General features: G+C 33.2%; 1 protein-coding gene across 1 annotated transcript; it reads right to left on the bottom strand.

Annotated features, from left to right (window-relative positions):
• Positions 1–303: 303 nt before the first annotated feature.
• LOC136813063 (endophilin-A3-like) lies at positions 304–11,318 on the bottom strand. The gene is made up of 11 exons (XM_067069585.1): positions 11,245–11,318; positions 10,621–10,689; positions 10,242–10,314; positions 9,865–10,008; positions 9,322–9,383; positions 8,991–9,062; positions 8,725–8,791; positions 4,605–4,696; positions 3,817–3,920; positions 3,038–3,273; positions 304–1,800 (listed from the first exon to the last, which is right to left on the bottom strand). The coding sequence occupies exons 1-11, from the start codon at positions 11,287–11,289 to the stop codon at positions 1,658–1,660; spliced, it is 1,107 nt and encodes a 368-aa protein (XP_066925686.1). The 5' UTR covers positions 11,290–11,318; the 3' UTR covers positions 304–1,657.
• Between the last annotated feature and the right edge of the window lie 6,117 nt (positions 11,319–17,435).

Here is a 17,435-nt window from a genome sequence, read left to right on the forward strand (position 1 = left end):
GCGAATTTTATTAAAACTACTTTCTATTCATGAAATAATCATGTAATATCTCGAGGGACATAATCACTATGATAATTGTTTAAATACGAGGCAAGTGATGTTTGTGACGTACCTTATCGAGGAAAACTTCGTCGGGGAAAAGTGACGAAATTTTGGCCAAGTGACGAAAATTTTCCCCGATAAGGTAATTTATGAAATGAATTATCCAACCATTTCCTCGTCGAAAACACCGAAAACAGTACGGACTGTCGAGTTTTCACAACTCAAAATACCAAGAGGGATGAAGACTAACTGACAAGATGATTTCCTAATAACAATGATTTTTAAATTTCTAAATTGATGACAAACGAAAAAAAAAGCAAGAATAAACAACTTATCAAATCTATATAAAATTATTATATACTTTTCCACTTGCAAACTTCCCCTAAAGCAAAAATGACAAATTTCCCAAATTAAAGTTATCTATCTGCAGAATTTAATGTGGCGGTTGAAATTATTTGGGGTTGCACTGTATTTGTGGTACGGAACGTTTCAGACCATGTTTATACGTCACTGTTCCGTTTCGCTACGGTATGATTTTCGTTACAGATTGAGTTTGTTCATATTGGTTTCGGAACGTTTCGGTGCAAGAACGGAAAAGTTCCGTTTTGATGCAAGAAAACGGAGCAGTTCCGCTCCGATGAAAAAAATGGAGCGAAACTGTTTCGATCTGTTTTGCTTTGTAACGTCTTCTTTTTTGACGTTTCGAATTTTAACGTTCACACTTGTTTCGAAGCCGTTTCGTTTCGGAACAGCACGGAACCGTAACGTCTGAACATGGTCTCCAGTTCGGAAAAATAGTACCTTCTTGAGACCTTGTTTTAGGACTTGCACATCCCAAACTAAAAAATGGCGAGCTGGGAGATCTTTCCAAAGCGTAACGAGTAATCAGAAATAAAAAGAATACACAAATGAAGCTGACGTTCAAAAAAAATATAATATATAATATGTACCAATTTCCTTTACTATTGAGCTGACAAAGTCTTGGTCAACATGAATCAAATTCTACCTTAAAAATGCTATTATAATAATTCGAATCGACAAAAATATGATTTCGATATTGACTCCACCTTCCTAACATCTAAACAATTATTTAGTACAAAGACCCAAAGAAGGCTAAGGCTCTAAAATAAAAACTATTCATTTCTCGAGAAAATTTGAAAAGAAAAATTCAAAAAAAAAATTCTCTTATCACTTTTTAAACGCTTAAAGATTGCCAATAAATACACGAATAAACTTCTAATGGAATGCCGTTTATTCCCTTTTCTCCTAATCAAAAAATATTAAATTTAAATTTTCAAATTATCCAACTAATTAGCAATTAACAAAAAAAATACCTAAATACATCACAGATCTAAAAAAAAACAGCGTAAAATGTAAATACTTGACGTATCTAAATTTTTGGCAGGATGTAGATTACCGAGTTTATACCTGAGTTTGTCTTCATCCTGACTGACTGAGGACGACGGTAAATCAGCACTTTTGCGGGTCAGAACTACGGGTTTTTCAGAATCCCTTCGGTTACTCCGCCGTCCTCACAACTACAAATACATAAACTCGCTATTATCTACACTTTTTTCAGATCAGTGACATAAAAGCATACAAACCTCCCTCTCTCTTACAACGGTACCACGATTTCGACGTAATTTTCCGGGAAGTAACCAGAATGCCCATTAAATCTACCTTCAAGCCAATTCTCATCAATTCGTCCAGTTAATTCGATCATATCACCTTCGTTGAAAGGCAATTCACCCTCATTTTCTATTTAAAAGAAAATATAATACTTTAAGATTCTTTAAGTGTATCTAAAGTGACCTGTTCTACTGACCCAGAGAGGTTCTTGCAGCGGAAGGTCTTCATTTTTCAATCTTATTCTCAGTCCAATTTTCAAATTTAAGATCAAGCGACAGTTAGTCTAACAAAAATGTATAACATGCTATATTTTTGTTGGATAAAATAGGCAGAATTCATACTTTGTACATAGTACTTTAGGCGTACAAACTTTCAGAAGCAGAAAAATTACGCGATTTTCGCGAATTTCAGCCCCTTAAGGGCTCTGACCATAGTCCAAAAATTGATTTTGGTATTTGCACATAAAAGTTATATTTCAGGTTCCTTAACACTTTTAACAAAGAATTGTCTTTATAAATTACTTTTTAATCGAATCCCTTAAGAGTAATTAAGAATTTAATTGCAAAAATGACGTTATGAACTTTAAAAAGATGTTAATAATATGTCGCATCACCCTTTTTTACAAAAAGTGCTTAGTTTTAATGGGTAATTAACTTTTTTGTTACAAAATTTCTTTACACTGTCCGCAAAGAATTGAACTATTTTAAATTTTGCGGAAATTTTTCTGAAAAGATGTGTCAAAAGTTATGACTGTTTTTTTAAGCAAAATCCAGATGAAAAATTGATGAAAAACCACTATTTTGAAGATTTCGAGGCAAAGAAGCATTTACAAAGGTTTTCCGCAAAAATTCTTATTGTTCGGTAAAAGATACACCATCTACAACGAAAAATCTTTCAAAATGTTTTTTCTTCGCCTTAACTAAGCTCTTCAAAGTTGAAATACTCTTCCTCGTAAAAGTCTTCATTTTCTTCTTCATCGATTTTTTTCAATGCAATTTTTGAATTTTCAGGTTCAGGAATAGTTTTTCTAACAGAAAATGTATAACATGCCATAGTTTTGTTGGTTACATCAGTCAGAAAACACATTTTAAACACGGCAATTATGAAAATTTCACTATGGTCAGAGCCCTTAAGCCATTCTCATACCTTGATTCGCGAAGGTTTATCCTCTCAAAAAAGACTTTTTCGTGAAACTCGAAAAGAAAATGCGATTCTCAACCTCACGAAAGTTTGTACGCCTAAAGTGTGTGAAAAATTTCACTACGGTCAAACCCCTTAAAAGTGTCATTGGAGGTTTTGAAAATCTTGAATTGTTAAATTTTGAATGGAAAAAAGTCGAAGTAAAATAAACGAACGATCCACTCACCTGGCTCGAAATCATAAATTGCACGAGCACTGGGAACTTTGGAGGGTGGAGGTGGAACCGCCAATACGGGCGGGGCTACATCACGGGCGGGCGCAACAGGTGCCGAAATAGAGGCGGATGCCGCACTACCGTCAGCCTCAAGTACTTCAAACTCAGTACTTCCTGTACTGAACTTGGAGACAGGGCGGGAAATAAAGCTACGTTCAGCGCGTGGTCGGCTGGCTGCTTCATTCAACCTAAAGAAGAGAATAAAATTATTTTAGCATTTGTTGAATTTGTTTTAATTTTCTGGTGAACCAGTTAGATGCAAAATCGTTGAGTTTGAAGCCCCGAAGTGGCAAGAGGGGACACTCTTGAATGAGAAATGAAGCCACTTATTCCCTATTCAAAACCACTGACCTTTATATACCCTGGACCAAGTTTCCCAATCCTGGTAAAGCAAAATCTTTGATCAGAGTTTTTTTGAAAAGTGGTACCCTAATGGTGGCACTACTCGTGATCGGAGTTTTTTGAAAAGTGGTACCCTAATGGCGGCACTACTCGATAGTGGTGTAAATGCATCGAGAGCGCTAGGCCTACTTTTCCTCAAATTCTTTTGATGATATAACGGCGTTAGACATTAATTTTTAACACTGCCATGGCTTCTTCTCGGGTACCAATTCCAAAAAAACTCCAATCTTAAAATAAAATCTATCGTCCACTTTTTCTTGCTTTATAAAGGTTCAAGATTCCTGTCTAGCTTTTAAACTCAATGTGCAAAATGCCATGATTTTACTTACTTTTCACCGAGTTCAGCACAGACTCGTTCCATGACTTCAGCACATTGTTTGTGGTACTCAGCAACAGCCTCCGTGAATGAATGTAATTGACCCACGTGCTCAACCTGGTGAAAAATATATTTGAATGGAAATGTACATTATTACACTTTTAGTAGGGGGCCAAGCCTTGGGTTCCGTGACATCTTTTCTACGACCTAGCCATTTTTAGTCTATTCAAAGGAACAGTATATTACAAGATATTTTTGAGAGGGAGGATACGGATTAGGCCCGGGAAAACTTTTTATGACCAAAATAGTGACGCCATAGGCAAAACTGCAAGGGAAATAAGGGCTAGAGAAATAGCTGATTTTCAAAACTCAAAATAAACGAAAATGATTGATACCATCTGAAAGACCATGAAATTCTGAGCAGAAAAAAGTATTACAACAACTCTCTGACTAAAAGACACAAAGAAATACAGCCGCCTGAAGTTCAAAAACATACCGACTTCAGTACGATCAAAAGACAAGATCTGACGTCAAATAGCAGTAGAGCTGACAGTTAGTTGGTCTTAAAGCGGCTGTATTTCTTTTTAGCCGTTTTTTGGCCCAAATTTGCCCAAAATTTTTTTTTTCGAAAATCGGGCCCCGTCACATTCGAGGGTTTTTAGTTACACATCTTTGGGCAAAAAATCAGAAAAAACTAATGAGCCAATCACGAGGAAAGCTAATAGTAATAATGAACGAACGAACGTTAATTTATAGGACCTCCACCCCACCGGGGTAGGTCCAAAAACATCAAATACATACATCACTCTCCATAAAGTTCATCATGCTGTTATAACTTAGGTTCTTCGATTCATCGAATTTCTCTTCAGCCATTTGCAATTCTTCCTCTGGTACTGTTCATAAAAAGGAGAGAAAAGAAGTGTAAGTTCCCAAGCTTTTTGTTTAAGGTTTGGTTGGAAATTGAAAAAAATAGTTATACAAATTTGGAGCCTAGACTGAAATCTCGTCAATAGGTTTTGAGTAAAACCCCAAACAATTATGGAATTTGGATAAGATGAATTATAATGCATAATAAGAAAATCGCTAGTGACGAATAAAAATGGGAACTTCGATTAATAAACAAACTGTCAAGGGCTACATTCACTACACAATGTCAGGCAATATATTGAGAAAATGTTACTTAGTGTCGGCAATATATTGAAAAGATGTTACTTAGTGTCGGAAATATATTGAAAAGATGTTACTTAGTGTCGGCAATATATTGAAAAGATGTCGAAAAGATTTCCACGGTATAATGCCAGCTCAACTTGCAATATTCCAACAATATAAGGGAATTTTACAGAAAGAAATTCCTTTTTATAACGAAACCTGTTGTTCACTTTTTACATTATGGTCCGCAAAACATATTGTCGAATATTGTTCACCAATATATTGTGTAGTATAAGTAGCCCCTTGCTCAAAACTATCATATTATTCAAGATTTATAAACACCACTGCAATAGCTTATATATAAATCTTGGTAAAAATTGCAGTGTTGCATAAGGGAAATTAGTAAGGTTCAGTAAATTAAAGATCATTAAAATGTTTTAGAAATGCATATGTCATATTAGACGAGTGAATAAAATTTCAGTATATGTAAAATATGAAAAAGTGTTTATGTTATGTATCAGCAAAAATAAGAAATTTAAAATATTAGGTGTATGTATTAATGAATGAAAGAATAAATGAATGGTAAATGAAAGTGTGCTTATGTGTTAGGTTAGAAAAAATATTAGGTGTATAAGGTATGAATGAATGAATAAATTTATGTGTGCCATCAGCAAAAAAAAGAAATATTAGGTGAATGTATTAATGAAAGAATGAATGAAATTTAGTAAATGAAAGTGTACTTATGTGTTAAGTTAGAAAAAATATTAGATGTATAAGGTATGAATGAATAAATGAATTTATGTGTGCCATCAGCAAAAAAAAGAAATATTAGGTGTATGTATTAATGAAAGAATGAATGAAATTTAGTAAATGAAAGTGTACTTATGTGTTAGGTTAGAAAAAATATTAGGTGTATAAGGTATGAATGAATGAATGAATTTATGTGTGCCATCAGCAAAAAAAAGAAATATTAGGTGTATGTATTAATAAAAGAATGAATGAAATTTAGTAAATGAAAGTGTACTTATGTGTTAGCTTAGAAAAAATATTAGGTGTATAAGGTATGAATGAATGAATGAATTTATGTGTGCCATCAGCAAAAAAAAAGAAATATTAGGTGTATGTATTAATGAAAGAATGAATGAAATTTAGTAAATGAAAGTATACTTATGTGTTAGGTTAGAAAAAATATTAGGTGTATAAGGTATGAATGAATGAATAAATTTATGTGTGCCATCAGCAAAAAAAAGAAATATTAGGTGAATGTATTAATGAAAGAATGAATGAAATTTAGTAAATGAAAGTGTACTTATGTGTTAAGTTAGAAAAAATATTAGGTGTATAAGGTATGAATGAATAAATGAATTTATGTGTGCCATCAGCAAAAAAAAAGAAATATTAGGTGTATGTATTAATGAAAGAATGAATGAAATTTAGTAAATGAAAGTGTACTTATGTGTTATGTTAGAAAAAATATTAGGTGTATAAGGTATGAATGAATGAATGAATTTATGTGTGCCATCAGCAAAAAAAAAGAAATATTTAGGTGTATGTATTATGAAAGAATGAATGACTGAAATTTAGTAAATGAAAGTGTACTTATGTGTTTATGTTAGAAAAAATATTAGGTGTATAAGGTATGAATGCAATGAATGAATTTATGTGTGCCATCAGCAAAAAAAAAAAAAAATATTAGGTGTATGTATTAATGAAAGAATGAATGAAATTTAGTAAATGAAAGTATACTTATGTGTTAGGTTAGAAAAAATATTAGGTGTATAAGGTATGAATGAATGAATAAATTTATGTGTGCCATCAGCAAAAAAAAGAAATATTAGGTGAATGTATTAATGAAAGAATGAATGAAATTTAGTAAATGAAAGTGTACTTATGTGTTAGGTTAGAAAAAATATTAGGTGTATAAGGTATGAATGAATAAATGAATTTATGTGTGCCATCAGCAAAAAAAAGAAATATTAGGTGTATGTATTAATGAAAGAATGAATGAAATTTAGTAAATGAAAGTATACTTATGTGTTAGGTTAGAAAAAATATTAGGTGTATAAGGTATGAATGAATGAATAAATTTATGTGTGCCATCAGCAAAAAAAAGAAATATTAGGTGAATGTATTAATGAAAGAATGAATGAAATTTAGTAAATGAAAGTGTACTTATGTGTTAGGTTAGAAAAAATATTAGGTGTATAAGGTATGAATGAATAAATGAATTTATGTGTGGCATCAGCAAAAAAAAGAAATATTAGGTGTATGTATTAATGAAAGAATGAATGAAATTTAGTAAATGAAAGTGTACTTATGTGTTAGGTTAGAAAAAATATTAGGTGTATAAGGTATGAATGAATGAATGAATTTATGTGTGCCATCAGCAAAAAAAAGAAATATTAGGTGTATGTATTAATGAAAGAATGAATGAAATTTAGTAAATGAAAGTATACTTATGTGTTAGGTTAGAAAAAATATTAGGTGTATAAGGTATGAATGAATGAATAAATTTATGTGTGCCATCAGCAAAAAAAAGAAATATTAGGTGTGTGTATTAATGAAAGAATAAATGAAATTTAGTAAATGAAAGTATACTTATGTGTTAGGTTAGAAAAAATATTAGGTGTATAAGGTATGAATGAATGAATGAATTTATGTGTGCCATCAGCAAAAAAAAAGAAATATTAGGTGTATGTATTAATGAAAGAATGAATGAAATTTAGTAAATGAAAGTATACTTATGTGTTAGGTTAGAAAAAAACATTAGGTGTATAAGGTATGAATGAATGAATGAATGAAATTTAGTAAATGAGAGGGTGCTTATGTGTGAGGCTAGAAAAATATTAGGTGCATAAGGTATAAATGAATGAATCAGTTAATAATGTCTAGCCAGCATCTGAAAAAAAGTGAGGGTCTCACTTTAAGAGAATGAATTTGAAGGGTGAGGCTGTTATTTTCTTTAGAATCTATACGATTTGAAATATAAAAAAGAATAATTTCAAGATTCTTGCACAAAACTTCACCTAGAAGACATGTAAAATGCAATTAGTCAAAATGTTATACCAAGACATGAGTAATTTTTTGAATTCAAATCTTATGAATTAATTGCATGAAATTTTGTGGAGGTAAAAATGTAGTAGTTTCTCTGGTACTTACAATCAAGATTCTTAGTAGTTGAATTTTAGTTGTAAATTCGAAAAGTTAGTTCTTTTAAATCAATTTTAGTTAATTTTTGGTTTTATTTTTGGTTAAAAATACAATTATATATATTTTTTTAGTTTTAGTTTAGTTTTTTTAGTAAAATTGAATAAAATATCTACCTCCTCCTACACGATTGGAAAGTAAATTTTGTATTGTAATTCATCAGGATGAAGGATTGAAAAGAAGAAAAAAGGAGAAGAAAATGCATTGAGTTCAAAAATCAAATTATTTGAGTTCAATATTTTAGAAAGCAGTATGAACACTACAGGAACTGTGCTTCGTAATGTATATTTAAATGTCGAATTGTTTAGCCCTATTAAGAAAAAGCTAATTGAATTGGTAGTTTTTTAAAACTGTGTTTGTTGCAAAATAAAACATATGAATGAAATAGTTTCTCTGTGCTTTGAACTTTGGATACAAATAATGTCTTCACTTTCCCATCCTTTATCCGAAGTGTATAGTGAAAACGTTCAGCTTTAGTGTACAGTACCGTAGCTACATCAAAGTCAATTTATGAAAAAAAGGATAAAAGTATAATTTAGGGCAAAAAATTGATTTAGATACTGACCTTTTGCACCTTTTCCTTTCTTGTAGTCAAAATCTAACCGCCTACTTTCCAACTTTTTACGGTGATGCTGAAAGAACAGAAGATTGAAAATGATATTTCTATCATTCGTCATTATTCTGATGATGTCAAGAATATCCCTAATAGTGGAGATTATCAGTAATTTTGGCCTTTGAATATTGTTTTTAAATGTTACGAATAAAACAAAAAAGCTTAAAGATTTGGATTAAAAAATATTTAGAAAAGAAGTTATAAAATTGATAGAATACTTGAATTTCTTTCAAATCTTTTTGTTGAATTTGAAACAGCGGATCCAAAAAGTTTTGTTTGACGCTATATTCCTAAAAGAAAGAAAAGATGATGGTTAGCTTAATTCATCCTGGTATCTACCTGAACAAAAACTGGTTTCCTTGGTTTAATGTTATTTCAAGCCTGTTGAGAATAACCCAGCATTACATTCAATTAGTTCTTATATTTGGAAAAATATTTAAAAGCACTGATACCTTGGTAAAATGATATTAGTCATTGAAATCAAACATTTAATTCCCATTTAAAATCTTAATAATTTTACAAGACAGAAAGACCAATTCAATTTCTTACCATGGTATCTTTGAACTCAGAAATTTGATTGAAAGCTTCACCCAAGTCTGTGAGAGCCGAACCTAGAAGTTTTGTAATTTAAATAAGTAACACTAACATGTAAGATAAAAACATAAAATAGCTGTTTCAAAATTACTAAAATCCAAACCTACTCCAATATAGTTGAACAATAATCTTAAAAATATGCTTGAAGAATCCGAGTTTGCTAACTCGAAAAAAGGTTTTGTGACAAAAGAGAGAAAGTTAGCTAACTCAAAAAACTTTATAATTTATACTCAAAAATCCTTTTTTGAAAATGAAAAGTCGAGATTGAGTCGAATGATGTCATAATTTGCACTTTTATGACGTCATCATTTAGCTAACTCGAAGTTTCTAACTCGAAGATTTGTAACTCAAAGATTCCGGGCCTCAGGAAAATGAAAGAAATTGGCTGATTTGCAAAATTTTGTCCATGCTAAAAATTAAGATACTCAATTCGTGGTACACCACGGTAATAAGGTACTCAATTTCCTAAAGTTATAACAAAAACAAAACATAACATACAGTATGGCGAGCCGTCATCCAAAGAAGCACCTGCCCTTGTGAATACATCCCCTAAGTTGAATTCAGGCTGTGGGTACCTAACATTCCGTTGTTGTCCTTTTGCCTTCTGAATGGCGCCTTGCATAGCTAGTCTGGTTCTTGCATCTAGAAATGTTTAGAAGAGTTTACTTAACTCAACCATTTATTTTTTTTCAGGTTTTCCTGATAAATGCCTCATATTCAATTCCAAGGTCCAGCTTGGCCATATTCTAGGTTTTAGTGAACTGAGAACTGAGTGAAATGAGAATGCTGGCATATTGGAGTATCAATATCAAATAATTTTAAAATCTTTTATTGGAAGGGTAGAGGTTTTCTACTGTTGGTCCAGGCTTTCTTACTTGGATTAGGTTGCAAATATTCCTTGACTTTTGCCTGGAAATCTCCAATCCCTTGTGTCACAATATCAACTTTCTAAAAAAGAAAGAATGGTTACAATGAGAAGGAATGGCCATGATTGTACTTAAGAATGATAAAAAATTTCTTAGTCTGAATTTCATATTAATTTAAAAATGTTACTTCTAATTTTTTGATTGAAATGACATCTGAGCAAGAAACCTTTCTTTTCAAAAAGCTGTAAAACATATTATCAAAAAGATCATTGTAAAAAATACGAGTGGCTTATAGAGGCTCTTGTGTCTTCACGGTGGCCTGTAACCCTGCAAACCTTATATTATTATTTTTTATATTATATTATAATAGTAAATTTTCAATCAATACCCTTTCCAATTCCACATATTCTTCGTCTAGTTGAGATCCTTTGTTGCCTGCAACCTTTTCACTCAAAAACTATAAAAAATTGGAAAAAGTTCTTCAAGCTGTGGATTTGAAAAATTGTACAACCTGGTTATGATAATTTTTTACTTCTAACCTCACAAAGATATTTTGTTGAGATAAAATTACAATTTGATAAAATAAAACTTAATAACTCAAACTAATTTTTCAATTTCACAAAAAGTCAATTATTATAGGCAAAATTACAAATTGCTCAAATAATAGGGGTGGCTTGATATTTCCATAAGTATAATTGAAATGATGGACTTGGTCATAGTGGGCAACACCCACTAAGGTATGCCATAGCTGGCCATAGAACAGAAAATTTTCGTCTAATAGAATTTTTATCATATTTTATTTTAAATTTGTTTTTATTATTTAAGATTTTTGTAAAATTTCTAGCTTCCATTATAATCAGGATATCATTTTTTGTTGAGCTATGCCGATGAAGTCAGGAAAGATGACAAAAATTTCTACAGTTAGGAAGTTGCTTCATTTTTTAGTTCTGCAAATTTGCTGGTTACATTTTACATTTTCTATGGTATGCTATTATAATTGAAAAATACCCACCTGACTGGTTTTGTTAAATTGTTTCTTGAATCCATAAAAAGACATTTTGGTTTTGGTTTTTATTTTTCTGTATACTAAAATAGATTGAATTAACACAAATTAAAAGTTAAGTTCTTTATCCAGGCTAAATTAAAATCTTTCAATATCAACTTCAACAGTAATAAAATGTAGAAAACCGTAAAACTGAACAGAACCATCAGTACCTAAGTCTAGCCTATTTTTGTATCAAGCCCTCCTTAAAAATGGCACCCCCTTCTTTTAGCTCAACCGGTGTTTGTAAAGTCCGGTGCGTCAACAAGGAATTAATTTAACTCTATGTTTAGAATTTTCTACCCAGCCATGCTGTTAAAACACGCATCCTGTTACTAAGACCTTTGATTGAAATCGAATGCAAAACCAAAATATTATAGCACAATCTGCCTTGCGCTTAATATCGATAAAGTGAAAGGAAGCCTAGACTGAATCACTCTTTAAAGATGACATGGTCATGATTTCCTTTGTCAAATTGACAAAACTTATTGTAGTCCAGCCTCAATTGGAAAAAAATATCCCATTGGAAAAAAATATCTCATCTATCCAATACCGTCAACTGTTTTAACTTGGGACTATCTGACAAAACATGGGACTGCGATTCTGCCACCATTTCACCAAACTACCAAAGTCATTTGATTTGAGTTATCAATGAATGGCGTTTTAAAAAATACATGATTTCTCTTTCGCACTGAGTAGGCTTTAAGGCAAGTTAGTTAGTTAGTCCAGTTTTAGATGCAAGTTACCCGACTTCACGGTAACTCATATCGTGCATTCTAATTGGTCGGAGAAAACGAAAGTGGCTTTTGCACGTGAATTGCACTTGTAATTGGGCCATTCCAGAATTTGGGTGAATTGCACCAAATCCGTATCATGGGTTTGTAAACAAGACAAACTGTCTTCAAATTGCCATAGAAGTAGATGTGTTAGGTATTAGAACTTGAGTTGTTTTGTATATGGTACTGTGGCAGAAGGTATCAGTCAGGACTAAAGTCATTTTTGATACTTTATTTCGTCTTTGAAATATTAGCAAAAATCTGTGACAGACGGGACGTCCAGTCCGACACGCATAATATGCCTGTCTTCTATCCCCTTAATTTTATATTACTGTAGACTTTCTAGATTCTTGTCAATTTTATGAAAGAGTGTCATTCTATAATGGAAGTATATGATTTGAAAACTTTAAGCTATTTTCTTGAACCAAACTTGAGTTATAACTGAAAATGTGTGACGAACAGAACACTATTTTTTTGTTTTCAAAGGTAAGTTCAACACAAGATGCTTATTTGTTCAAGAACTGTATGTTCTGTCTGAGGATGCATTTTTGTATTTTGAGTATTCTCCTATCAAGATGTGACCAAATAGTGCAGAAAACTGTACTGTAAAAATTTTGATTGAGTTTTTCCTCTAAGAAGCTTTGAACACCAAATTTTGCTCTGAAAACAAAAAAATTGTGTCCTGTCCGTCACACATTTTCAGTTATAACTCAAGTTTATTACTATTAATATTATTACAGAGATCAACAAGTTAGGCTCACAGTGGGCCTCTATCTGATCTTATTCAAACTCTTCTTGTGTTGTATTTCAAGCCATAGGTTTTCCATGCATCGTAAAGCTTTTCTTTGAATGACTTGATGGAATCTGCTGAAACAACATCACTTGGTAGCTTGTTCCAAATTGGTACACACCTGTAGTAAAAGGATTTGGTTTGTGGTCCGTTGAAGCCGCCATTCGCAAAGTTTGTCTATTCAGTTTGTCCGGTAATGTTGCTTTATCATAAAAGTGGAGATTTTGTAGACCTTGACCATATCACAGAACTGTCTTCAAAATTCCAGTGTTGGTAGATCAAGCATTTTAAGTCTTTCCCTATACGAAAGGTTGCGACACGTTTGGACAAGTCTTGTTGCGCGTCTTTGCACCCCCTCAAGCAAATTGACGTGTTTGCGTTGTGTTGGTGACCAAACTGACTGTGCATACTCGAGATGAGGTCGGACAAAGGTTGAGTATAGCGTACGGGGGATCTCTGGAGTTAAGCTGATGAAACCTCGCTTGATGACCCCAAGCATAGAGTTAGCCTTGTTGACTTGCTTGACTATATGTTGTTCAAATGATAGTTCAGCATCAATCAGTATACCATAGAGTGCAGAGGGGTTGAAGCCCCCCCTGAAGGTTCAGCCCCCTTGAGATTTAGCCCGGCTAGGTATTAAAAACAAAACACATAGTTTTTGCCATCCAAGCTGCCAGGCAACTGCAACTCCGCAGCTAGCCATTCCAGGGTCAAATTGAAACTATTTTGGTGGCAATCAAACCTAATTCATCTTGTAGAGCTTCAAAAAAGAAAAAAAATGAGGGGTCATACACCTCCTAATGATAAGCAGTTCCAGAGATATTGAGATTTTGGTTCCGCTAAAATAGCATCTTTTTAGACATTTGAGGTTGACAATCTAGCCCAGAAATGGCATATAAAATGGCACCGAAATATACACTTTATGATTGTTTTCCAATTTCAAAATCCAATAAAAAAAATCCAGATATCTTCATTTTGACTGCAGACTTTTATCAAATTCTTTTTGTAATGGCTTGTTAATAACACTTCAAGGAAGAAATGAAAAGACACTTTTTTGAAAAAGAAGACATTGCATTGCAAAAAACAATAAAAAGTTATAAAGCGGAAGTTAAAATTGCTGAACCTACCTATCTTTGTAATCAAAGCGCTGCGGAGGAAAAATTCCTCATGGCATATAAATAACTGTTTTAGGCTAAAAAAGGGTCAAAATTTTCAGTGGTACCAGTCTCTAATTCTAGTCCTCATTTTCAGGCTGAAAATGCTTGCCAAAGTACGAAAAGTAAAAAATAATGACTTCAATGAAAGAATTGATTTCAGAGAGTAGCACCATTGGATTTCTCAGGTATTTTATACTGATAAATATGGAAAGTTTCACTGTCTGAACATTTTTTCCTCCGCAGCTGTTTGAAATCAAAGATGAGTGGTGAATTTTTTTGTGTCCCGCAGATCTAATTTTTCTAAAAATGGCCTTAGTTGGAACAAATTTTTAGACAAAAGTGTAGAATATTACACCTGCATATTATATATGGTTGGAAAGCTAAAAGAAAGCTCTAACAGTTACATCAAAATGCCTCGAAAATGTCAATATGAAAATTGCATAATCAGAGAACGTATGTCTCGCTCGTTATAAAAAGGCCGAGACAAACTTTCAATAATTGGATTCTAACATCGAGTTAAGTCTCTTTTGTTAAGTCACCAGGGGGTAAGGCGGCAATCACAAATATCTTCATTTCGCGTCCTCGTTGGGTCGAAAAAGTGAGTCGGTCGGTCGGTCGTAAAAATTTTTGGGTTTTCTTAAAATTGGACCCAGTGAATTTCTTCTTCTCGTCCGACCTTAATCATCCATTTTCGGAGTGTATTCTTGAAGGAAACTGCCAGCCAGCAGCCAAAACGACCGCGCGTTACAGGTGGTTTCAAATTATGACCTTTGAACGCTGTAATGATAAACAAAGTCAAAATGCCGCGAATGCGCTAGAAATCGCTTGCAAAAAATTGGCAATGTAATAAAATTTTTGAACGAAGGAATCGTCATCGACAGAAAAAGTCCGACAAATTTACCGACTCACCGACTCAATTACTCAATTCTACTCAATTTTCGAGAGTCGGTGTCGGGCGACGCGAAACGAAGATATTTGTGATTGCCGCCTAAATAAAACAGACCTTGATACATTTATCGTTCGTTTCAACTTGACGATTCGTTTAAAACTCAGCCTCCTAAATATTTGGGGTAGGTAAAATATGTGTAGCTACAAAGAAATTCATACTTTTCCAACCCGGCGAATCTTTAAAAAAGAAGCGAACAATAAAATATAATTACCCTTTTAAAATAAACCTCTTCGGTGGCGAGTGTAGTCTACTCTGACGTAATTGTAAAATTTATGTGATGGGAGTTTGACATAGTATAAATGTAATGTTGTTTGGGGAATTATGAAGTTCTCTGGAATTTCGATTGCATTTATTCAGGGTTGATTTTTTATGACTTCTAATTGCTAATGGTACTTTTTCTAGCGAGTTTGATTATCACACTTATGTCATTTTTTTTTTTCGCATCCTTTTCGTGATTACTTTTATTTATATTTTTAAAGACAGGCTAAGACAGGCTGACAGGTAAGAAGGCATATTGATGTAACTGTCTAAATTACTCAAAAATAATTAATTTTATAGCTCAACTACACAAAGAACAATTGCTTGTCAAAGTTGGACCTAAAATTTAAGATTTTCATGTAGAGCGTCAAATAAAAAAAAAGCAAACCCGGAATGGCTAGCGGAGCGGATAGAGGAATGCCATCGCTATATATTTAGCCTGTTAGCTATATCTATTTGAAAAAAAGTGGCATCTTAGCTACTTTGTGTAAATGTAACATAACTTACCAATACCATGTACAATCAATACAATCATGCTACTATCTACGGAGCGTCATCAAATTCACATATAAAACGTTCATCATCTTATGTCTCAAAATGTCAAAAGTCCAGAACATGAAAATTCGTGATTGTTTTGAAATCGCTACACCTTCGAGTACCATCTTTTATTACTCTTTGATGACGTCATAACAAAACGAGGCTAATTATTAACATCCGCCCAACTCTGGGCGGTTACCGAAATGATTGTGAATTTTGTCCTCCGAATAATAAACCCTAAACGACTGGTAATTAAGACTTGAAATCGAAAGTGAACTTTTTCAAGTCCTCCAGAAAAAAAGACGTGGCCAGGGTGGCCAGCCAGGTAGACTAGTAAACCACGTCGTTGTATTTCGCTGCAGATTAAACTTGCAATGGGATCTATTTCTATATATGTTCACTGAATACAATCTTTCCAATCCACTCTCCCGCGGCAATTTCTATTTTTTATAAGAACTTTTTATTATAAGCACTATTCCCGCGTTGCTGTGTCCAAGGAAAGACAGACGCTTGCTAGTCTACCAGCCAGGTGGCTGCGCTGCAGCCTGAAAGCAAAGCAAGTGTAGCAGCAGTCACGACACTGGCATTATACTGGAAGTCACTGGAAATTATCAAAGGAACAGTTATTCAATGTTATTAATCTTTCTATTTTTATTGAATTTTTTACTAAGATAATCTATCTAATTTAATTAGTCAGAAAGTGACAGAAAGTGAAAGTCTGCCGTAAACTATCTTTGCTTTCTGATTTGAATGATGGCACTGCGATCTCTACTTTTTCCCCCATCAGAATTAGTAAAGGCAAAAAGTAGTTGAGCTCCAGCTCCTGGACTAAATTTAATGGGCAGTTCCAGGAAAAAAACCATTATCCCCCGTGTGGTGTACACAACCTGTACCTAATTAATTATCATTACCCTTTGTTTCTTTTCTTCTTCTTTATTGTCTTTTTTTCTTCAATTTTTTGACCTACCTCCGGGTACCCCGGTGGAGGTCCTATGAATTAACCGTTGTCTGTTCGTTCGTCCGTCCGTCCGTTCGTCTGTTACCAGCTTTTTTCGAGATTGGCTCATTAGTTTTTTCTGATTTTTGGCACAAAGATACAAAATGGCAATGCCCAAAATGTGACGGATCCCGATTTTCGAAAAAATATATATTTGGGCAAATTTGGGCCAAAAACTGCCTAAAAATAGGGTTTTTGGACTTNGCAAACATAGTAAGTATAAGCAGACTGTGCCTTTAATTGGCTGTAAAAAAAATATGCGTCGGTAGAAATTTCTTCAACTTTCAACAATGATAGAACACACACCTATTTAAAAAAAATTAACTAGCGCATCTGTTGCTCGTGTTTAAAACGTTAACAATTTTGTAATAAAAAATTATGTTTGGTATAAGAACGACCCACGGCATGGCCCGAACATGTTCGGGCCTCTTGATAAATACTTTTTAAGATGGCCCGCGCGGGCCCGCGCAGTTTTGGACCATGTTCGGGCCAGATTTTCGAAAACATGCTACGATCGCGCACATGTAATTTCAGGACCCAATATGGGTCCATTTGTTTCTTACCTCAAAACTTCCATTTTTGCCATCTTTTCCCCAAATGCCACCATCGTGTGAAACAAATGGAAACCGTGTTAAAAATGTAAAAGTCTACCATTTTGCGAACTCTTAGTTACGTCAATAATGGCCGCATAAATTAT

Source organism: Clytia hemisphaerica, unplaced genomic scaffold, assembly GCF_902728285.1.
Source record: "Clytia hemisphaerica strain Z4C2 unplaced genomic scaffold, Clytia hemisphaerica genome assembly, whole genome shotgun sequence".
Taxonomy (NCBI): Eukaryota; Metazoa; Cnidaria; class Hydrozoa; order Leptothecata; family Clytiidae; genus Clytia; species Clytia hemisphaerica.